This window comes from Toxotes jaculatrix, chromosome 19, assembly GCF_017976425.1.
Source record: "Toxotes jaculatrix isolate fToxJac2 chromosome 19, fToxJac2.pri, whole genome shotgun sequence".
Taxonomy (NCBI): domain Eukaryota; kingdom Metazoa; phylum Chordata; class Actinopteri; family Toxotidae; genus Toxotes; species Toxotes jaculatrix.
In genome coordinates this window covers 8,687,077-8,712,323 of record NC_054412.1, presented here as the reverse complement: position 1 = coordinate 8,712,323, position 25,247 = coordinate 8,687,077, and the positions used below count along the sequence as shown (strand labels likewise).

General features: G+C 40.7%; 1 protein-coding gene across 1 annotated transcript in view; it reads left to right on the top strand.

The window, feature by feature from the left end:
* Nucleotides 1–4,147: 4,147 nt before the first annotated feature.
* Nucleotides 4,148–25,247, top strand: part of akap12b (A kinase (PRKA) anchor protein 12b) — a 43,959-nt gene continuing 22,859 nt past the window's right edge. Inside the window, exons 1-2 of the mRNA XM_041064163.1 lie at nucleotides 4,148–4,438; nucleotides 25,075–25,150. Of these exons, the coding sequence (XP_040920097.1) occupies nucleotides 4,304–4,438; nucleotides 25,075–25,150 (211 nt within the window). The 5' untranslated portion in view covers nucleotides 4,148–4,303. The remainder of the gene's footprint in view (nucleotides 4,439–25,074; nucleotides 25,151–25,247) is intronic.

The following is a 25,247-nucleotide window of genomic DNA, read 5'->3' as shown; positions in this document are numbered from 1 at the left end:
AAACAATGACACCATTTGTTTGCAGGCTGAAACTGATGTAGTGATAGCTCTTGTGCTCTAAGGTCCTAGATTTTTTTCACCATCAGCTAATACAGTCATGTACAGTTCTCATAAAAAAGTATGTTATTACTTTATAAATATCTGTTGTTTGGATATCTGTTCACTAACATATTCTCACATTTAAGTCATGCAGTGATTTTAAGCTTCCATATATAGTCTGCTCTGTGTTTCATTGCCAGTGATCAGCAGAACACAATAGACCAGTTGTATCTGGACAAGGTCCTTGAGTGGATTCCCATTTCCCTTAGAGCAGGAATAGGACAGCAAGTGTGAAAGAAAAATAAACATTTGTTTGTGACAATTACTGAAGCCTACCTCCTCTAAGTGTGTGTATGTAAGCATGCTTTGTGTCTTTAATTTGCCCCTACATTACTGTTCTATTGAGTGGAGACCATGACATATCCAGTAAGGCTTTCACTTTAATGAGAACCTCCTTCCCCCATCTCACTCCTCTCTCCCATCCCCCCTCGTCTTTCAGATGACATCAGCACTACTGCTGATGGGCCAGCTGTGCTGAAGGTCATTGACTAACTCATCTATCTACATGTTCTGTACAACTGTAACGAGGTTTCCTGTCTCTGTTCACTCGGTCTTGCAGGCACGCGTTTGAAATTATTCTGTAATTTTACAACGAGCGCAGCCCGAATCATGAATTAACAATGTGCTGCTTTACTAGTCTGAGATCACTTTGTGCCGCAAAGGTGATGAGGAATTTTATTCATGAGGATTTGGACATTCTGTTGTTAGTAACATCCTACTGCATATTCACAGTTTAAACACATGCTCCTGTGGGAGCAGAGCAGTGTAACCACAGTCCTCTTTTCTGCAGCTTCAGTGAAACCGTTGGGGTCACAGGGGAATCCCAGTGTCAGTTACATCAACTGTGCTTTACATTTTCCCAGTTTGTCCTGAAGTACTTTCTGTGTGCAATGACTCTTTAAGCTCTGAAGTATACTTAAGAAGTGTAAGTTGTGCTGTCGCGGCATGTTATTGACACATTTATGTCCTGACAGTTGCTTGAATTAATCCAGAAACTGAAAGAGACCCAATGAATGACGTGGCTCTTTCTGGGTCCATCATCAAGGATACTGACTATCATAACCAAGGTTACATCTTTTATTGTGCTCTGTAGACATATTAATATTTCTACAGAGCACAACATTAATGTAAACGAAGTTGTCATATTCAAATGTGCACTGTCTTGCCCATTGTTACCGTACCTGTTTCAGGGGGACAAACAGAAATTTAACAATTTCAGGAACCATTTTGAAAAACATTTAAAAAAAAAAAAAAAATTTAACCAAAACCATATCAGTGTTTACAAAACACAGAAGCAAACATATAAAACTGGACTGGAGAGTCGAGGCAGTAACACTAATATACTTTACCCCTTTGAGATTTCCACCTTTGTTATGTCACATTTATTGAGGTTTAATAGTGATTAAACTTACCTGCGGTGTCTTTAGAAGTGAAAGTTATAGCTTCATGTCAGTCTTAACTGCAGACAACTTACCACATTTTCTAGTGTTGTTAGAGTGAAACCACACGCAACATAGCCAGCAAGCTGCTTGTTTATTTTGTGGCGAACTGGACATGTAAATATCGGTGAACTGTCTGTTTCACCAGCAAGGAAAATCTGGAATGCTGAACAGAGTTCTCCACATTAGGTGTTGTGTACATTGATTGTTTGCGTCAGATATTCCTATTAGCTCGTCATGTGTCTGTTGTTACTTGGACATGATAACATTACAATTTATCTGATTAGATCTCCATGTGCCCGTTGTACTAATGTAGTCAACACTGCAGAGAGGGAGAGAGAGAGAGAGAGAGAGAGAGAGAGAGAGATGCCATAGAGGCTTGTTTGGAGGCTGGCAGGAACACTGAATTACAGGACAGTAATTTCACTGTAAATTCTCAGAAAGGTTTGAATGGTTTCTGTCACAGTGTGACCTCTCATCAGCTTTGAAGAACTATACAGTACTGTGCCCACTGGTTTTCTTTATCAGTTAAAGAATGCTGAGCTTAAGTAAGTCTTTGTCTATAAGTCCACGTCAATCAAGACAGGTTCAAGTCTCAAGATTTCTCTGAACAAATCTTAAGTCTCAAGGTTTTAGGGGCAAGGCATGTCTCAACGTTTTATTAGAACCTTGCAAGACCTTCTGGTTTCAATGCTGATCTTTAAAATGACACAGCATCCCCGTCAGAAACGGAAACCTGCAGATTTACAGTATGTAGTCATGTCAGGGGAATTAAGTTTCAAGTAAGTGAACTCTCACATCAGTAAAGACCAGGTTAAGTCAGTTAAAGTCATTTTTACAAGGTCAAAACATGAGATTTAAGTCTGTAAGCAAATGTCAATAACTTTAAATGTCAAAGAACTCAGTCAATTGTCACTTGGACAATATTATTTCTTCAGTTTTATCTCATCTGTTCACATTGATAACTTCTTTCCCCCAGCAGTCTGAGTGAAGTGACTTCTTTAGTTACCTTCAGGTCAAGTTGCTACTGGATACAGTTTTCAGGTCATAAACCTCTGGGATTTTATATTTCCACAGATTATTTCTCTGTTCAAAGTGTTTGTTTGTTTGTGTTGCTGAACTGTGTGTTTAGGTTTTGGTTTTTGATTTAGCTGCAGGGACCCTCAGTCTAGGCCTGTGTGAACTTGGCTTTGAGCACCCGGGCTGTAATTTGTGCGTTCTAAAATTCCAAACAAAATACATGGCCTAACCTTCAATTAACATTTAAACCTGAACATCATCTCCCCATCAGAGAGGCAGAGCTGCTCCACACTAACACACTTCATGAGGCATCAGTACAGTGAATCCTGGAAAACTGTAAACTATATAAACAACAATAACATATGTGCAATGTGTTAAATAGAGAGCATAGATCGGGGAATTGAAAAGTAGATTGTTGCTCTATTTTTGAGCTTACATTTGTTTTACAAGGGAAGAAGCAAAGAAGAAAACTGAAATAAGAGATACCATCTTGAGAGTCAATCTGGATCAACAAAGGAGAAAAATGCATGTAGATAAACAACAAGGCTGCATTTAGTGAGAAATTCTACATAGATTGCTGTGATTGTTGTGTTTAATTGTGTAGCTAGTATTGTGATAGGAATCAGTCTCACCACATTACCAAAGAAGTTTATTTTCATGTCAAAGCAGATGTTACCTGACCTAGTTAACCACAGGAGAGAGATGAGAGAGGAGATGTTGTAATGTTGGAAGAGGTTTTATATATTTGGCATTAGCAGCTTCACTATAGTAAAAAACAAAAAACAAAAAAAAAAGTTAATATAATAAATAAACTTCTCCATTCAAAATTAGATAGGGTATCATTTAAGTATCAAAAGTAATATTCCTCATTGTTGTGAATATATAAATCAATGCAACCTCTGGTCCACTCAGTGGACCTGCTTCATCAGGACTTTGTGGGTCTGGTTTGATCTCATTTGATTTCATTGGCAGTGGCCTGGCAAATAACCCCACATCTGTCTTCAGACTGCACACAGTGCAGCGTAAAAACAGGAAATTCAAATGAGAAACAACCAAAACCGTTTCAACTTATATAGATTCCCATTGGTCATACTAAGAAGTTAACTAAGAAATAAATTTAGATTAAGTACAGTGAGAGTACAAAGTCCATATTTGTATTAAATGTTTTTGTGTGTGCAGGACTTGTACATTTGATCTGCCACCTGTTTGTGTGTCCTTCTACCCAATCCCCTTAAAAGAATGTGTGTATTTCTCCCATGTTTCTTCTACACATTTTTTTTCTTATATCGTGACAAAGCACCAGTTTTGATTTAAAAGTTCCTTATGGCTCTCCAGGGACTCTCGCAGGTTTTGTTTGATGTTTGCAGAGGATTTCTCTAAACCCTGCACGATTTCTTCCCGTATGTCACTAATATGTGTTTTTATTGTACCCCCCCCCCCCATCAGCACCGTCTCAGATGCTGCAAGGCGTGCCGCGGCGCACCGGAGCCCCATGTGATACTGAAGGGAGGTGTTGGAGATGGAGGAGGTGGGGGCGTCCTAAAAGAGTTTGCTGGTCATCACACTTCATCACTCCAGATCCAGGCCACCCCGGGGCGGAGCTGCACTGTACCGAGCTCGTAATTTGGACGCTTTGGATACTCGCTTTCTCCAACACAGTCGTGCTATCCTGGTCGTGGAGGGGTTGTTGTGTTAGCCTGACCGTAGCCAAAGACGCGAAGAGTTCACCTTTGTGATTGTTCGCCATGGGAGCAGAGAGCTCAGTGCAGCGGGACGGGAAGAGCCAGGAGGATACCTCAGCGTCAGCTTCAGCCTCCGCCGGGGAGCTGGGTGCGGAGGTGAAGGTGCTCCAGGAGGAAAGCAGCGTCCTCGACAGCAAGGTAAAGCCTTTACTGACGCCTTTTAATGCCTGTCACTGTGAAGCAGACCTCCCTACTCGGTGGGCACGGAGACAAACCAGAAACCGCAGTGTTGTGTCACATTTGCTGAATTTATCCTGCTGCCCAGTGTCTGCCGTGACGCTTGTTACTTTTTTTTCCCACATCAGTCAGTTTACCTGTGTGTTTGCAGACAAGGTCTACCTGCCGTCTCCCCCCACTCCCCCCCCTCTAAATTTTATGCGTCTTTCTCTCCGTGCGCATCAGTAACGTACTGCAGCGCACAGACTCCGTGTGCGCCTTGACGCCGATTTTGCTGAGTAATGGCTCGAGTTGTCTGCAGTCCCGCGGTAATAAAACGCCAGCAGCTCAGCCCGGACCACATTCACAGGCTCACAGGCCACCTGGGCTCAGGCTGTTACTCAGCATCTTTCTGGTTAACGAACAACCACACATTAATTCTTTGCTTTTGGCAGTTTTTAGAGGTCTTACACCAATCACAGCTTTGAAGAGAGCAGGTACTGAATTAGACTGTTATACTTTGACAATGACAGGCTCAAGTCAGGTGACTTGTGATTGCACTCTTTTATCATGCACTTTACAATTTATTTCCACAAAAGAACAATCATTTTACTTAAAAATAAAACAAAAAAACAAGTTCTCCGTGCAGAACTTCATCTAAAATGGACTGTTTTCTGTTTATTATACTTGTTCATACTTAAAATGGAAAACAAGATAAAAAAATTACATCAAATTAAAAACATTATGTAGCATAGCTATAACAAATGTAGAAAGCAACAGAAGTGCATTGCGTGGCTTCTCCACAATAACAGAAAGACTGTTTTCTTTCAAACAGAGCTGAAATGAACCGTTTCTAATCATGCTGATTATGTTTTCTGTTCATCTTTTTGTCAAGAAAATGTAGGCAACACTTATAAATCCAGATGTTCAATTTACAGTGACAGTGAAAGAGAGGAGAGCAGGATATCCTCACATTTGAGAGGCTGAAATCAGAAAACATTTGTCTTTTTTTCCCCCCTTGAATTATGACTGCAACAGTTATTTGATTATGAAAATAGTTTCTGATTAATTTTCTGTTAGTCAACAAAGTGGTTAATCAACCGATCATTTCAGCACAAATCATTAAATAATCAAATCAGGTCAAAGCAAGAAATTTGACCTTGTGACCCCAGTGTATTGATAAACTATTAATGAATACTGGATAAATTACTTTACATTGTCAGTGAACTGGGGGAAAAACCTACGATGCAGCCTGTAAGCAGGGGGATTTTTCTACATACTGGTGTCACTGTGACACATTTAAGTGTCAGGCAGCTGAAGTACAGAACACTGTTGTGTTAAAAACATACCAGATAATAAACCAAATTTATGCTTCATTCACTCTTCTCCCCATTTTTCTATATTTCAATAGAACAAACCGAAACTAAAATGATTTATTTATCAACATGCTCTTTTCATTTCTTCGGGCCTGCACTGTGTTGTGGTCCAGCTGCCATCATCTTATGAGGCATCTTGCCGACTCTGCACTGTTACCTTTGTGTAAATTGCTCAGCAGCGTGCGAATGAATATTTGGAGAGTGCCTACTAATGACTGTGTATGTTTCGCCACCTGCTCTGTTCGCGCCTCGTATAACCTATTGAATTTATTGACTTTTTTTATAGGCGGGAGGTCAACAGGTCAGATTTTGTGGCCCCGTCTCTCTCTTCCTGAAAGGTCACCAGAAAGGTCAAATGACACTGAGGGAGACGTGGGGTGAGGCAGAACGCACAAGGGGCTTAACGTTTGGTAAAGATTTTAAACATAGCTACATTTGTTCATTCTTCTTGAATTCTCAGGAATTGTGTGTTGTTTGCTCATGTTTTTACATGCCGGGGTGTTTGTGCAGTTGTTTTCCAGCGAACTGACATCATGTGTGTGGCAGTTGGATGTTTTGTTAAGCCCCCGAGCTGTTATCACAGGTACCATCACGGTGGCAGTGCTTTCACTCGTATTTTGTCAGTGACATTGGAATGTGTGATATAGTCGTACTCAAGTGTCTATTATGTTTTGTGATTCCAGTTGTGCCAGGGGGCGAAACAGTTTGTGAATGTAGACTCAAGTTTCTTCCTCTGACAAAATGTCTCTCTGTGTAGCAGGTTGGTGGCCACAGTGTCTGCACGTTCGGCCAAAATACAGTCACATTGTTTGTTTGTTGTTGCACTCACATTCCAAATCAATAAAAACAGGTGATTGGCAGCCAAAGCGCCGGCATATCAACGAGATATTGAGTCAAATCAGTGACACAGATTTTAAGGTGATTTAATTTCAACACGATGAGCTGGAAGATCTTCACAGCTTCACAGCTTGAGATGATTTGTCTCAGTGAATTTAATTGCTGTTCTGTTTGGGAGCTAAACGCTGTGAAGTTCACAGTCAGACTGATAAGACAGATTTACGGACATACGATGATGAAAGATGACAGATATGATGCTATGACGATGAGTCATGTTTGGTTTACGTGTTCTAACACGTTCAGATTGCAGCCGACGATTTCTGTGCACATTGATAGTAACTGTGCACATGTAACTGCTGCTTAGGCAAAACCTGATGGAAAAGGGCTGCAAGTAACAATTAGTTTCATAATCCACCAATCTACCAGTTATTTTTTTTAAATTAGGTGATTCATCTTTTGGTCTGGAAAATGTCAGAAAAGAGTGAAAATAAGTGAAAAACTTCCTGAAGTGCAAGGAGATGACATCGCATTGTCCAAAACCCACAGACACTTAGTTTACAGTCTCATAAGACAAAGATTTTAGCTGCTGGAACAATAGAAAATTTGGCATTTTAGCTTAAAGATAGACTTTTTAAAGGTTAATCGATTATCAGAATGCTGATTCATGCATAAATCGTTTAATCAAACACTTGTGTCACCTCCAGTGAGGAAAAGCCTTCCTGGATGCTCTGAATTTTCCAACAGCTTTTGCTGTTTACAGGCAAAAACCTGTACAGTTTGTTATGAAGCACAGTGCACCGTGACCTTGGCTGTTGCACCAAGTATTTTATTCTTGAACCATCTCAGGGAAGGGACTGTGCCATGTATTCTCTGTAAGTGATACACACTTATCTAAGACGAAAGCAGTGATTTTGAAACCATCTTTATTCAGATTATAATGAAGAACGTAGAGACAGACGTTATTTGAAATGGCTGGAAAAAGGTCACATGAAATATCTGGGTATATTTGTATCGGATAGAGTGTTTTGGTCAGAGAGGGAGTGTTTATTTGGTTGGTGAAGTGTGTGCTTGGTTGAAACGGATGGAGCCTTCCTGCTTGATGCACAGTCGATAAATATCCTCCTCACTCCACAGAGGAATTTTAGCAATGCCTCTCTCTCTCCACCACCACCACCGACCCGCCTTCCTCATACCTCTGTCTCCAGCAGCCTCACAAGTGTTATCAAAATAATCACATTAAAGGTCGTAAAAGGGTGTTTACACAGTTTGCAGAAACACGGATTACTTTCCTGAAGCTTGACTTGTTGCGACCTACGGCACAGAAAACATGGTGTGTTTCTGTCTGTCTGTGCCATGTTTTTATTTCCCAAACAGACATCCAGTGTCACAAATTCGTCTCTGAGATCTCTCTCTCAGAATCCACTGTCAGACAAGGAGTCCGTATCATATCTGTGTTCATCTGTTGTTCACAGTGTGGGACAAGAGCGTCTCTCTAATTCTTGCAAAAGTTTGTGGAGGTATTTTGCGAGGCTGGAATTATAGGTCTGCTAGGATACATAAACATATCTGTGGGTCTGTTGAGAAGGGCGTTATGGGTAACCATAGGTTGCAGATACTTGCAGGTGACAAACTGACTGATGGAGCGAGACAGAACGAGAAAAGGAGCTTCCTTGCACGTTCATTCTGCCTAGAAAGGCCTGTTCAAGCCTTAGGCCATGGTCACATTAGCCTTTCATTCTCCAAAATTGCTCCATGTTCAGGTTTAAAAAAGGAAATGATGAGCAGAGAGATCTCAAACTGTGAACAGTCTGTGGGATGGACGCTGTAGTCTGGTAGTGTGGTGTTATACGTAACAAGGTTATGGCAGAGCAGGAATAATGTCGTCTCCATGTGCAATCACAGTGAACGGTGTTTCTGTTGTTGGACTGAGCTCATCCAAATGTTGAGATGAATAAAGGCGAGCTCTGAACTGTGAGTTCACCTGGAGCTAAAATTCATCTGTGGTGTTGGTTTCAGCGCTAAACAGAAGTGTAAACATAAAAAATCAGATCTGTCACTTTAAAATAAAGCATCTCTTGTGATTTGCTTGTATGCCATGTGATTCTAGATTCTGGTTTGAACGTTTCATCCCCTTTTTCACCTGTAACTGCACCCAACAGTGGTGTCACAGTGTACTGACTCACCTTGCTGTACACTTTTACATCACTGCAGCAAAGTTAAACCACTGGAGATCAGAAAACAAGATTTTCTGGACGTGTTAAGTTGCTCTTTAAGCCACGTGGAATAATCAACATGTCTAATTGACAGAGCATTACAGAGCATGTGTACAAGAGTTTGTTTCTCTTCTTCCTTAGTTTCTTAATCTACTTTCCTTATTTGCACCCCAGCTAGACAGGAACTTTCTATAAATACGTCGTCACTGGTACTGTTATGAAACTACAGTAAATGGAGGTGTGCTTCAACACACAAATAAACAATGGCAAACATGCCACAAATAACCACCTCAACATGAGACCTGCATCACATGTCAGGTTCTCCACCCATCACAATAGCAGCACCAGGTGACTCCAATAATCCTACATCATGTTATGTAATGTAATGTGCGCTGATTAAAGCTCGTATGTTCCTGTATAATGAGCTGCGGCTGATCAGACGCTGTTGTGGCTCTGATTATCCTGTTTAGCAGGGAGAGTGGAGGGGGGAGGCGGAAGGGGTCAGACAGAGGATCCATTGAGGATGGGCCGGGACAGGGACAAGCCGGGGGCCCCTGTGTGCAGCGGCCCAAAACAAGAGGAAGGAACCAACAGGGGAGAAGGTGGAGCACCGTTTTGGGTGGGCAGGGGAAGAGGGGAAGGGTGTGGAGCTCAGAGAGAAGAGGGAGAGTTAGAGGGGGACCCGCCAGCGTGACATCAAGGCAGATGAATCAGCCGATTGTTCCCTTAGTCCTCCCTCCTGCCTGGTTTTAACAGGCACTGATGACAGAAGTTGAGTGAAAACGGGCTCGGGTACAAAAAAAAAGAGCAAACTCAGTGTGGTTCGTTAGTGTGTGTGTTGAAAGTGCAGGTATGGAGCCTCCTGTTGTTGCCATCACAGGACCCGCAAACTGATCACAAATCTGTAGAGAGAAAAAAAAATTCGTTTTTCACAAATCTGTTTTTCAAAGCTCTATTTGGAGAAGATAGACCATTAGTTTAGTGGATTACTGAGATGAAAACTAGAGGTGATGCAGCATTTTTTTGTAAAATGAGTTAAAGCTGCTCCCTTAAACTAAACTGAATCTGAAAATTTTTAAAACAGGCTGACAGTTTCTGTCAGGAGAGACAAAGTAATTGAATACTTCAGTACTTTGGCTGGTGTTTACATGTCTTATAGTTTGTCTGTGGACAGATTTTGTGATATCTGTCCACAGCGATAGCGTCACAACCGCCCAAGATGCAGTCATGAAACTTTACAGGAGTGTAGTTGAGAACAAAGGCCAAGTTTGAAGATTTGTGTGGTGTGACCCATGAACACTGGGTACTTGTGTAATAATGTAGTAATAACAAGTGAGTTTTCATGGGTCAAAATGTCAACATGTTGACGGGTGTTGCAGCTGGTGTGACCCCCATGGCAAGATGGTCTCTGTTGTTGATTGTAAGAACTTAACTAATTCTGTTAACATTTAGTTCTGTATAGATGATTTGTTTATTTTTTTATGGCATTTTATGCACTGCAGATAAATTATAACCATTCTGTAAGTCACACCAGATAATTTTCCATCATGATTTCATGTCCAAAAAAGAAATAAAATCAAATTTAGGATTCTGTTTTCTCATTCTTGTTGAGGAGAAACAGGAAGTGGCTTTCTGCTAATTTGAGTGTCCCTCAGCCAACTTCCTGTCTCCCATCTCTCAGATTCACTGCCAGTCACATTACAGTAAAAACACAGACGTGCATTTGAGGATGTGAAAAACAGCCCTTTTGTTCCTCTCCCCTCTCCGTCCCTTCAGTTTTCAATGGTTAGATCTAATAATGAGTTCGCGGGACAATATCAAATCCCAAAATGGCATCAACATCAAAATGTTACATAATATAAGACAACACGATGCTTCTGTTTTTTCTACAGTGCTTGTTTTTGTTTTTTACAGTGTCTGTGCTACATTCCCAGCTCTTTTTTTTTCAGCTCAATTATCCATTAAATGACGCCGCAGCAGAGCTGAAACCATCCACCAAATACGCAAATTAACTGAAGAAATAAGAGAACAGTGAACACAGAAAAGCTCATACAGTATGTATTACATAACTATGTTAATGTTTTTGCTTAAAAATGTGGTTGTGGCTGTCAGTTGTCGAACGATTGTACAAATGCACTGGAACAAGTTCTGTTCAATTTTCATTAGTTGGTGGTTCCCAGCCACCTGTGGTCATGGTTCCAACATAAATCTCAGAGACTGATAACAAAAAAGAAAAGCTGAAAAGAACAGCTTTTTTTTTTTTTTTTTGGTCATCATTTGTTGTTGCAGATTGTTTTACATCTTTAGGTCTGTATAAAGTAATCAGTAGTTTAAATACTGTTTGAGTGCACCGGTAATGCTGAGATGCTGACATTAAGAAAAAAAAGTACACATAAACCAGTCGATATACTTTAAGAGATCTCAAAGAGATGAAAGGAAAAAGAGAGGTGGACTGTTCAAGTACTGACAAGTTTGCTTCATGCCATGCTCATATTGAGGCTTAGTTTGGAACTGTGTTAACACAAATTGGAAGGTGACCATCTCTTCAGTTTAGAGGCTAGATTTGCAACGCACAAACACACATGACCCCGCAGTATCAGTGTTTTATCCTTGGCAGTCGTGATGTTGGAGTTGAAGCAAGGGGTTTTCCTCCCTGAGAATCGCTGTCTCGTGGTGATGATGTGTTATTGAATATCCCAGGTCAAGCCCGCTGGGCTCGACTTGTTCACTGCCCCACAGAGACCATTACAGCTGCTCTGTCCCAGTCAATCATTATGATTGGAGCACTCTGCCACATAAGCGACCTTATTTAACGCAGCCTTCCTCTATTGCTCCACTAAGTTTGAGAGGCTTTTCTTCCCTCAGCATCACAATGTTGTGTGATATTTGCCTTAGTAAGCAGAAGATAACTTCTGCCTTATAGCATCATGAATATATGGGGATACATGTCCATGCATAATTAGATTGTAGTCTAGCAAACAATCTGATTAATTCCTTTTCTCATCTCTCACAGAAGCTCCTTTTGAACCCATCATCCGTTCATGATCGTTGTTGGCTGACTTTGGGGGGCTTCAGATAAAGTTATTTACTCCCTTATCGATGTCTAAAAGTTAGAACTCATGAGGCATGCTTCTCATCTCAAAAGAGGAGTCTCCTGGTTTTTACATGTTCAATATTTCAAAAACATTCTCTGTACTGGCTCCTCCACTGCGACACTGTGCCGAAAATAACTTCTTACCTCATACATCATGAGCCTCTGTGGACTAGCTCACCCATCTTTCCTCCACTGTTGTTTCACCCTCTTCTCTTTTTGGTCCATGATTCATTTTCGTCTCTTTCCATGCACCTGTTAGTTCTTACTCTGTAAAAACAACAGTAGAGATGCTCCAGGCCTCCCATTTTGTCTGACTGAAACAAAATGGCTCTCAATCTCACAGAGCTTCAAGTATTTAAGACAACTTTTGGTTTAGGGAAAGATTGTAGTCTTGGTTTAAAGAAGCTGTTTTGTACTGTTGGTAGGAGACACAGTGTGTAGTCATTAATGTACTCCATTTACACTTAGCCACTTCACACCTTTTTGGCAAATTTTAATGCAAACCAATGTCAAAAAAAACCCAACAAAAAACTAAGTCTAAATGCAACCAAGAAGCATTGGTGAAAAACTGAATGAAGATCGCTTGGGACAGGGTTGGAGAAAGAACCATCTTGCCAGATGTTGAAAAGGTGTAAATGCAGCAGGACACATATGCAATCTTTTTTGGAAGTCCCCATCCATGTTTTTATGGCAGTTTATAGGTAGTTGTTAGCTAACAGAGACACATAGACAGTATGTAGCACATATACATTTGATATTATTAAATGCAAATGCCATCTGAGAGGTTTCAACCTTTTACTTTTGCTGTTGCTCCTGAGGAAGAACATTATTTTCAAGACTGCAGGACCTCACATATCAGCAAATAATAAATGTGAGTCATTTTATGTATTAGAACAAACGGCTAATGCTGTTGTTTTTCTGGTGAGAACAGTCTTTGTTATCAACTAAAGGACCCTCTCCCTGAATCTCTGGCTTTTCAGCATCAGAGAGCTCCATCAGGTATTTTTTTTTAGCTCTCTAAGAGGAATGCTTAAAAAGAGTGTTCCTCATTCCCTCCCTCATCCAGTCTTCGATGAACCTGTTCACCTCCTTTTCTGCCTTCCTCTCTGTTGCTCTTTTTTGCACATCCATTTTTCATCAGCTCTGGTCCTGATGCAGCACTAACTGCATCACAGAGCACAGTGGAAGATGTGTGAGGTCATGTTGTGTGTATGCGCGCATGTGTGTGTGTGTGTGTGCGTTTTATAACTGTTTGTCTTTAGTGCTGGTGGGAGTCGGAGCATTTGAAGGACAAATGGTAAATCAAAGCATAGTCATGTGTTGGGCTGCTCTAATCTCTACAGCAGAGGTGTCTGAGATTTACTGTGATGACAAAACACTCGACTCGTATATCACAGTCCCAGCCCAATAACAGTAAAAGCCATTGACCTGAAAACAGAGAGCTGTGGTGGAAAGTAACTCATTACATTTACTCGAGGACTGTACTTAAGAACAGTTTTCAGGTGTTTTACTTGAATATTTCCATTTCATGCTACTTTACAATGCAGCTCCACCACACCACAGGAAAAATGAAATTGTACTTAAGTTACTTTGCAGATTATTTAAAAAACCTGCAATGAGCATATAAAATACAAATTATGTTCACCTCAACCAGATATAATCATGAATTGCTGCTTATGTGCAAATGCATCAAAACAATGAACCAACAATATAACCTACCACCAATTAACACAGACAGGGGCCACTCTGCCTGTTTATTTACCTGCTTTTGGTACAATAAATACCCTTTGTTAGAGTTTTTACTCTGTACGCTTTACTCTGTTTTTACAGAGATTCATGTTTTCCTTGTGTTCACTCAAAGCAGTTAAAGTTTGGAAAAGTTTGTGGTTAAATAATAAAAAGGTCAGCACTGATTTAAAGCATGAGATGCAGCACGGCACTTGACGCAAAGTAATTTTTATGGGACACAGTTGTCCTTAGGGACCTTAGGGAACTTGGACATTTATTATGGCACTTGTTTCTGTTGTATCTGTATATTTGATTTTGCCCAAGTGACTCCAGCTGTGATTTAAGGAGTCGGGACAGACCTCACGCAGCAAAAGTGCTTTTGTCACAAACCGCATACTGTATATATACTGCTGCGTTTGGACTCTGTAAGTGGTGTCTTATGATGCCAACTACTGTCTCAAGATAATTAGAAACAAACAGCAAAGTCACTGCTTACTTATTTGAGCCAAATGGATATGTTGTTTTAAATGGCTCACTGCTTTGGGCACTGAAATATCCTTATTGTCTGTGAACTACCCACCAGCTTGAACATGAACAGGTTTCATAAGCTGTCCTGCTTTTAAAAAAAATACAATATTTCATTCATCACAAGAATTAGCACACAGTAAAACACATATCTCCATCAAGACCAAACAATCTTACACGTCAGTCTAGCTCTTATAATTGAAAGATAAAAGGAAGAAGGAAGTAGACTGATAAACATACATGATTTATTTGTCATGAAACATAGTAAATACAACTCTGTGTGTAATGTGGATTCAACATTTTCTTGCACCAGATCCAGATTGCTGTCAGGATATGCACCAAACTGTAGAAGCTCATAGAGCTCAACCCCATAAATATGTCTGAATTTCTGCATTAAGATCCATACATTATTTTGTCATGAGAATGTGACGAAAATATCGGAAAATGCATTATCTCTCAATGTTAAGGATAGTGATAAAAATTTCCTGGATCTGCGCCAAACTTTAATGGGTTCTTCCTGCCGGGCTCAGATCGGTTTAGTACTTTTTGCGTAATCCTCCTGGCAAATAAACAAACAAACAGACGTGGGTGAAAACATAACCTCCTTGGGGGAGGTAATAATTAAATGCATTAGTCTGAAGAGAACAACAAACAAATTTTCAAAATTGTCATGGAGAATTCTTCATGATGTACTGAGGCAAGAAGCCACTATGATTTAACTTGGGCGTGTTTGTGATTAAGTTATTTACATTTTTTTTAGACTAGATAATTGCATCAGTGGACTAAAGCCCATATACTGTTCCTGCTATGTTAAGCAGACAAATGAAGGTAATGAGATGAGGAGAACAACACTGAGGAGCTGGTTGTATTCTGGCAAGAAAACTGGACTATTTTTAAAGCTGATTTCTTTCACATGTCTCTTTTAACTGTGTTAAAATCAAATGGCACCTAGCAACATATGAAAAAAACTTTCTTAAGGAGACATGGCTGAGGTTTGTTTTGAAATTCTTCGTATCTGGCTCACAGGTAAATTTCTGCTCCTGTGCTTCAAAGCTGCGCTGATCAATACTGGATCAAATAAATGCATGCAATGTGAAACGGGTCGCTCATATTGACAAACCCACAGAGAATTAGTTCTACAAAGTGTTTTAGTGTCTTTTCACTACCTGGCCAGCACCAAAGAGCAGAGCGTAGTGGAGCAACATGTTCGTTATGCAGTAACCAAGACTCCACTGTCTGTGCTAATAATAAATAAATAAAGATCAATAAAGTTGTTCCCAACTCAATTCAATTCAATTCTCAGCTCAATTCAGCTCCACTCTTCATTCCCTTCTTTATTTGAAAATCATTGAATTTACTTCTTGCTGCTGCAGAGGAAAGTACAGATTTCAACTTTAAGGAGCAACATGTGCTGCTTCTCAATGACAGACTGTGTCCAAAAATATGTGAATTGGAAATGGAAAATGTCCTTCAAGTATTTGAATAGCTTTGAGTTTAAGTGATGTATTTAACCCTAAATGTTGTTTGTGTGCCAAAACTTAGATCAAACATATCAACATTATAGGGCAATGATCTATGAGTAATTTGAGGCCTAAAGCCATAAAAACAATGTCTGGTTTTAGTGTCTCACTAATTAAATCCATGTTTATAGGTTCTGAATACGTTCCAGACACCCCTCCCCACCCCCCCAACACCACCACCAGTCATCTTCTTTTCTCACATATGACTCTGGAGCTCTGATGCTTATCAGGGCTCAGAGCTCACTGAAGGGGGTGGATTTGTTATTTCAACCCAGTTAGAGAGGCAGGCCCCTGGGGTCAAACGCTGGCCAGTGCGGCCTGATTATGAACGTGTCCTGGGGGGTCTTTTTTCTGCAACAAGGCTGTTGTTGTTGTTTGGCTCCGTTTGCTGTTCAAGTGTAGCAGCCGCACAGATGAAGGGGATGGGGGTGATGAAAAACAGACAAATTGTGGGAGGTATAGAGATTTGGGGTTAAAGGGTCAGTGATGCACTGATGTAGGTAGAGGAGGACAACCTGGTTTCATCTGCTGTCCTAAAATGGCAGCTAACAGGTGTGTGTGGACGCTGCAGCTTCAGGGTCAGTCTTTTAGTTTGCATTTCTTTCTTTCTGTCATACCCCATCCTTTCCTCCCCCTCACTCTCTCTCTCTCTCTCTCTCACACACACACACACACACACACACACACACACACACACACACACACACACACACACACACACACACATTTGGGTCTTGGCTTATTTTATCCTTCTGCTATTTTATTTATCTAATTCAATGTCCCTCAGCTTCTCTGTATGTGGACCAGGCTTAAATCAGATACAGCTGACAGTCACACAAGCTGACTGATGTGGTCTCCAGTGCTGAAAGGCTGTGGACGTCATATCATGGAATTTTCTTTTTTCTTTTTCTTTTTAAATATTCATTACTTTCCAAAGAAATTTTTTAATATATTTTATATTTTTTCAACTCTGTTTCCTGTTTTGAAACAGAAGTTTTAAGAGAAATATAATGCTTGCTGGATTATTTTTTTTTTACTCAAAAAATAGTGAACTTATCTACAAAACATTCAATTACAATATAGATGTAATTTGTTTTCCTACAGTATCTAAAACTGCAATACAGCATTTGACTTGATTAGGACATTATGGTTATGTGATGACAACTGAACTCAAAGTGCTTCTTGAAGGTTTGGGAAAAAAATCTTAAATCTTAAATACTGAAGTATTTAAATCTTAAATACTGAAAACGTCAACAGTAGCGGGAGACACAAAGTGTCCGCATTTTCAGTGTTTAACCACAACCATGACTCTTCCCTAACTGAAGTGTTTTTGTTGCCTGAACCATCCATCTTTTGGTGTGGTACAACCAAAGGATGGATGGTTCAGTGGGCACGATCCATTGAACAGCAGTCCTGTTTTCCCAGGACATATAAGACGAAACCATTTTGTGGTATGCAATCATAATTCATGCACCTGTCATGAAACCTAAAAGGTGCTAGACAACTCCAAGTCAAATCACATGATTTCATGTCAGTTTCAAGTCTGTGAGAACTGGCCATTAACATGAAACAGCAACTGAACATTTGCTTTAAAAGCTGTGTTAGAGGATGCTGTTACGTAACTGGCATCAGTGCATAAATATTCAAGGTGCGTGGTCATCCAAGGGCTGCTGACGCTGTCTTTTTCATTTTTTATTGTTCTTGGATTCTAGGTTAAAATAACATGAGGCTGAGTTGGTGCCTACTAATACTGACTGAATGTAACTGATAATGGAAACACTGACTTTTACAATGACATTATTATTTTTAAGCTTTATAGCTCTCCGTCCAGAGTGAAAAAGACATTACATAACTGTTTCACAGGCTGAATAGTTCTCCACATGATGAGTAAAGTGGAATGTCCCCCTTTAAGTCAAGTCTCAGGTCCTCATTTTGTGACCTGAGTCCAAGTCTCAAGTCTCTCAGTTTGAGTCATCCAGTCCTTAGCAGGTAAACTGTATTTTGCCATGAATCAACAGGATGATTCAGTGTGAACTTTCAGCCAAATAAGAGACTCAGTGTTTTCTTCATTCCTAAATTAATAGAGGGGAGTTTTGGCACACAGAGATTGCGTCTTTGCCAGTGAAGAGTTGACGGATTTATTGTGACCTGCCTTTTTTCCTGAAAGCCACCATAAATAAAATCTCTCAGTCAAACCTGCTCTGCATACAGAGCAGAAGTGAGCAGAACAGCTGGGGACAGAGAAGAGTAGTAGATCTGTTATACATCTGGATATGACTTCATGTCGTGAGACTTACAATCTTTTGTTTGACTTTATTTGACTTGTTCATTGTTTTTTTTTTATTCCACTTCAACCTTCTCTGCACTGCACAAACACACACACACACACTCACACTCACACACACACACACACACACACACACACACACACACACACACACACACACACACACACACACACACACACAGGAGCACAGGTACCCTCAGTCCGAGCACCTGAGCAGAGTTAATGGCTTGTGGAAACAGTGAGAGTGTTCTTCGGGGGTCTTGTCAGGCTTTGATCTTTGGTATGTACTGAATGTGGGGGTCAGGGATAATAGATTGGGGGCTGGCAGGGGTGAAGAGACATGAAGGGAGAGGGAGGGAGTCAGATATGATGGTCACACAGGCCCCTGAAAACTCCTCTATATAGACCTGGATGTCATATTTATTGGTAAATACCTCTCACTGCTTATTTTATCCTGCTTAGAAGAACATAGAGGTGAAGTTTGATTCATCAGGACTTTTCAGATGATGGTGGTTAAGTTGGTAATCAGAGAGATGTTCTTTCTTTGAAATGTCTAAGCTTTTGGGTGACTTCTATAGACCAATGTCTCAAAATCCACCAACCAACACCTCGAAAGCTCAACAATGGACACTTAATATCATAGTTTGAACAACAGCCAAAGTTAAAAAAAGAAAATTGGAATTTACTGAGAGATATTATATGTCAGAAGATTCATATTTATCGTACAGACAAAAGCCAGTATCAATCATTGCATCCAGCTGTCTGCAAGATAACAAATAAGATTATTTCCCAAAATGTGGAATTCCTCCTTTGTCTCAGCACTTTGAAAGACTCTCTTGTGCCTAATCTGTGTGTTTAGTTGCATTTTCTCTGCAGAGAACAGCATCTTCTTGTAGCAGGAAGCTCAATGAAAGGAAATCCAGGTGAAAATTTGTTTCTCTTTAAAGATCTACATCTCCTTCTGCTCCTGAAAAATCCTGATATTTCGTGGTAAAAATCAGTAAGAACCAACTATAGTTAACCTTTCCTGTAGACTGGGAGCCATTAAGGAAGGGCGACTCCCCATCGCTCTCCCTCAGTATATTCTTCTTCATCTTTGTTCTCCTCATTCTGACTCTCTGTCTCTCGTCTCCTCTCCTTTTCTGTCTTCGTGTTTCTGCTTTCACCTTCTCTCAGTCCTCCTCTCTGTTTTTATCTACCCTCACTCACCCACACCCTCCTGCGGCGTCATCCTCCTTTCGTCTTCTCTGAGACTGTCCACACCTCAGAGGTCAGAGGTTGTGAGGTTAACTGTCACGAACAAACTGCGACCCCACAGAGAGTCTTTAAGCCGATTATCTCCTACTGCGAGTTCGCTTGTGCGTACATATGTTCGTCTGGGGGGAACACTAACGTGACTACAACACAGTCGTTCACCAAGACAGTTTTGAAATTCTTATATTTTTCTTTTCTTTATATTTGTACAAAGTTAAAATCTTAGGAAAGTCTGAAGCAGTTTTTTGAAACATTTTTCTTCTTGTGCATTTTCAGCAGCACCTCGTCGAGTCATTGTCAATATACTGGCTATAAAATGACCACGTTAACCAGATGGAGTAAATTTATGACTGCTGTTCCTGCTTCATCATTATTGCCTTATGATTGACGTTTATAGCTAGTTCTGTGGTGAGCTGGAAAATATTAGCCTACTGTATCCGATATCAAATATATTCAATCCAGAACTTCAGCTACGCTCACCCACTATTCTGCTGCCTGAACCTCTATTTCACTTTGACCTTTAAATCCATCTTGATGATAACTTACTGTATAAATCAGAACAAAATAGGTTTTTTAGAGGAAACCGAATCAAATGCAGCCCTTTTTGGTACATGGAAGCTCCTAAATCAATTTCACCCTCAGTCAGGCTCCTCTAAGCTATTCCTGCTGTAATTTTGATACCATTTTTGATATGATGTTTTATTTGAGTGGGCCATTTTAAAATAAAGGTCACCAGTCCTCTTTTTACATGCTTAGTTCTTCCTCTTCTGTCAGACTGTTCTGAGACCAGAGATCTGGGTTTGAGTTGTAACTGGGCAGCTGCGTCACCCTCCTCTTTTCCATTAACCCCCTCCTCCTGCGTTCTGTGTTTGGTTTAAGGGATATAAATCTCGTCTTCTGGCCTTCATGGAGTGATTTAGGAGACAGCAGGTCGTCTCTCTCTGGGAGCCACTGAGTACAGGGGTACAGCCAAGAAGTAAATGAGAGAGGCAGATAACAGGAATCAAGAATCAAAGATTAACTGGTAAAGTGAGAGAAAAGGTCGTAGGAAAATGGCAAAGGATAAAATCTAATCTTTGCTACAGTGCTGATGCTGAAATTGGAAGGATTTTAAGTTTACTATCTGGTTTTTGCTTTCACAAAGTGAACTGGACTAATTAGACTTATTGGTATTTCTTTGTCATTTAAATTGTGCCAAAGACAATTTCACACAATCGCTTCCCCAGGTGGCAGCAAGACAAAAGCGTTGCTTGCTGGCCAAAAATTGTGGCTTTATGAACTAAAGGCTCAGCTCCATGTCTTGGAGACAGACCAATGTTAACATATGCATACTTTAGTGATTCAGTGCATGAACAAATTATTCTGTTAACACCTTTGCTGAGGCCAGAATAGGAAAGAGTTGTTGCAGTGCAGCTGAGAATGAGTAAAACCACAGCTCTGTCAGCCAGTATGACAGCAGTTATTAACCCCTATCTCCCAGCACTTTCTGCACTTCTTAAAAACAGCCAGTGAAATGATATGTCAATGGGGGAGTCAACAGGGTGACTTCACCCAGGTAATGTGAGACTTCGAAGCACAAGACACGTGCCATTTTTGTTTTGATTTCTAGGATAAGGCTGACTTTAGACTTTATTTTTCTCATTGTTAATAAATCCCATGAAAAGATTATAACCATATAAAGCTGTAGTCTGTCTTGCAGTACTTTTTTACTTCATTACTCTGTGGCTTTCAGGCCCAAGCCCAATGAATTGTAATTTCCTTATACAGCTGAGTGTTGTAGGTTTGTTTTTTGTTTTTTTTGTTTTTTTGCCAACATTACTCAAATAGAAGTAAAAGAACAACTGTTTAGGGCAATTTTCATTGATAGATCAATACATGCTTGATGAGTATTTGTGCCAGCAGGACAGTTAATGTGTGATTGATTCTGCATGAACAACAGGACGTATGTTCATAGTAACTGAGCAGTACTTGTCAGTAGCTTCATACTGTGGCTCATGTTGCAGTTTTCTCAGGATTTCGAAACGGAATGAAAAACGTTTAATATCACCCTCATCCTTTATTGTGGATACCTGAGATTTATGAATTAACGCTCGGAGGTGGCTGTGTTTGTCCACTTCAGCTTTACCTGTTCAGTTCACTGTTACTACCTGCTCCAACACTTTGTGATAACAAGTTGGATGAAACAAATTGTTGCAGTTATTTCTGTTATGTCCAAATAGTGAATAAGCTTTTATCATAAAAACCACATAAGTCCGCTTGCTGGCAGAAATCCAGTGCCTAATGGATGAGCAAGCACTAAAGTGAAAGATGCTGCACAGAGGGAAGGTGGGAGAAAAAATCGTCCTTCATGAGTGTTTAACCTCTAGTTATGAATGAAGATGAGACCAAGTACAAATGAAAAGAGCTGAAAGAGGCTGTAAGAGAGGCGGGAGGCGTTCACTGATGCTTGGTCCCTGTGGCTTAATGTACTTATACCAATACTGTCAGCATATGAACAAAATCATAATGATGCTTTTATTCATCAATATAAATAAGTCTGTTCAAATGTTTTCCAATGAACTAAATCTGATCATAATATACAGAAAAGCAGACAGAAAACAAAACACTTTCCCCTACTGTTTGTTTTTTCCTCCTCGCTGTTGTTTTGTTTTGTGACCATTCCTTTGTGCACTTTTTTGGAGCAGGTCTAAGTCTGTCTTTAGGTCTTTGTGGCAGACCATGCTGACCAGACAGACGTCAAAAAATGCACAACTGGCAGGGAAACATCAACATATTCTGTCTGGGGACTCGTGAAAGGAATTCAGAGCAGCTCAGACGACGCAGAACTTATCAGTTTCTGGGTCAGTTCAGTTTCAGTTCACTGAAATGATAACCTGAAACTGAAATTCTTATAATTCCTACACAGTCATTTCTATATGAGCAGGACATGAGATCCTTTAGAGGACAAACTTCTTTCGCTGCTTGATTACTCGAGAGCTGCTTAACACAAATATTGATGATTCTCTCTGAAGTGTCACAGTAAGGTTAAAAGTTTAAACCTTCCACTCAAGTCTCCATAACTAGAAGTCTGAGAGGGTTGCACATAGATTCAGCCCTAATGTGGTTAGGAGTTAACAAACTCCAGTCCTCTGCATGAAGACCAGACATGCTACACCCCCAGCCACCACCCTGATCACCATGCCCTTTCTTTGCACCTCAACTAAAGTAATTCCTAGCTCTAGCTCTGAATATTGGTATCAAACAAAAATCATGAGGTGCATATTTGTCCAATGTGGATACTTGGTTCATAAACTTAATTTATCCCACACCCATGCAGTCACTGTCGGTCCAAATACTCCTGCCACTGTGGGAATATAGCGGCGACATTTCTGACACCCATAAGAAGGAGTGGCATTTTAATGGTGGTCAGAGGGGACTTACGAGGTAACTGAAGGACAGAGGTGGCTGAAGGGTGAACATTTTCAGGGTGGGCAGAAAAAAGAGGGCAGAGTCAGGTGTTGGGGAGGGGGGGGGGGGGGGGGGGGTCTCTGGAATTTTGGTGAAGAGGACAAGGAATGCTGGGAATGCCAGTCATGAGGTAGACCAGGGGAGGGCGGGGTTGCTGCAGGTCTGGAGGTCAGCCGAGGCCTCACACACCAAATCTGATCAGAGGTCCTGATTGCTTTAAAAGGACAACAGTGACAGCGCCGGCCTCCTCTGTGTGAAAGCACTTGAACCAATGAGCTTTTTATGTGTGTGAGAGTAATGGCCCCTCATATGAAATAACAAGATGGCTGCAGTTGTGTTTGCCTGTTTTCACTCAAGCATTGTTTTCCTGGGTGGATCACGCCTTTTAGACAGGAGGGCACCATAAGCACTTAAAGAAGTGAATTGTACATGACCTCACTGTGAGGTTCTCCGTTTCTCCATGAGCTTTGCAGGGTGGGATCGCTTGGCTTGCAGCGAACAAGAATAAAAAGGCATGGTCATATTGTGTTTTAGCAGTAAATGTGTTCTGAGATGTCTGATTACATCTACAACCAATCACAGTCGCTTGCAGCCGAAGCCGCCTCACCAAGTAGTTTGAAAGATCAGACGCTGATACAAACAGAATCAGATGTTTTGTGCATCCAACAAACATGACTCAAGTTCATTGTCCTGAAATGTAGCTGCCCAGTTAATTAAATTGTGCAGGGGAGGGCTGCTGCAGTACTGACAGAGAGCAGGAGCATATTTCAGGGTTGTGTGTGTGTGTGTGTGTGTGTGTGTGTGTGTGTGTGTGTGTGTGTGTGTGTGTGTGTGTGTGTGTGTGTGTAGAGCTTTTACATAATGTGGCCAAAAGTACTTGGACAGAATTACGCTGAAGTTCCACTGAAGTGAGGAGCATTTCCAAATTTGTTGATTCCCAAAACCTGTTGGACGGAACTGAGTTTAATTAATCAGTGAGTTGACTGACAGAAAAATAGCGGCTATAACGACTATTTTGATAATTGATTATCAATTAATAAGAAATATTATCTAGTTCCAACTTCTCAAATTTGTGAAAGTGAGAGATTTTTGAACTGCTGGTTGAACAAAATAAATGATTAAGTGGCCGATAAAGAAAATAATCAGGAGTAGAAAAGATAAAGAAAATGATCATTACAAATGTTATACATGTCAAATGAGGAATTGTTTGTATGAAATAATGCACACTCCTCTCCTCACTGCAGAGACCTTTGTCTTGTTCCTCCCAAACAATTACAACACCATGTAGGACAGCTCTCCTCCTGATGACCGGTCCCTCCCTCCACTCTTCCACGCTTTTCTCTCTCTCTCTCTCTCTCTCTCACGCCTCTTTTTCCTCATCATTTACTACATCTCTCCGATCTGTCCCAAGCAGAGTGCCTTCTCTGTGGTGTCATTTTTCAGGTCTTTCCTGAAGGACTCTGGGCTGCTGGGAATGGAGCCTGAGTTGTCCATTAGTTAGATTAGCAGCTCTGTGGGGAGGCTCTGGTTCCCTCTCCCCTGGCCGGGGACAGACAAAAGCTCTGGCCTGCCTGCTATTGTGCGGCTGTCAGTCGCTGCAAGAAAAAAAAAAAAAACAAAACTTTGTCAGTTTCACCGATGAGGCGCTGTGAGCCAGGTTGTATCTTTTTAACTTGACTTTGCCTATAATGAAAAATGAGTGTACAATTATACTTTTTGATCCTCTATTGTATCACCAGTGATCCTGAAATATTCCTTTACGCTGTGATGTCGGTATGTTGACAGTGCAGTGAAGTTCTTTTTCAGACTTCATTGCTAACTTACCTGTAACTTGACCATTGAACAAAATCAGCTGACGGAACATCGTAAAAATAATGTTATTGAGGTGTTGTGAGTGTGACCCGGGGTGAATCTACCTATTTTTGGCTCTTGCTTTGGTGTTTTTTGCCTTTCACCAATAAATTGTTCTGCCTGCTAATAAAACTATTTTTGGCTGAATAACACAGTGGCGGCACACACACCATTTAAGGATCTAACAGAGTCCTGTAAGCTGATTCACTGATTATAAAACATGATGGGTCGGTTGAAGTAAAGGTATTTATTTGCTGGTTTGCAGTGCTCTCAAACCATTATACAGTGTATGATGGTGAGTGGTGACAAACTGTGAAACTAGCTCCACGCTTAGCTCGCAGAAATGAGCGGCACTAACCTTCTCATCTCCTAAAGAAAGTATTGTGGAACTTGTGGCTTGTGTCCCTGCTTTTGCTAATACATTCAAATTTAAAAAAAAAAAAACCCTTTCACTCAGAGTGTCTTTGCTTTCTGTCTCTTTTTCAGCCTTTGCAGAAAAATGGACAGATCTCCAGCATGACCAGCCTGAATGGACACTCGGAGGACAACACCCTGGCAGAAGGTGCGTTTATATGTGTGTGTCTGTCCTGTCAAAAGCCTATTGTTTATTTACAGAGTGTGACTTTGGGTGCTGTTCCTGTGGTCTGTGGGGTAAGTAG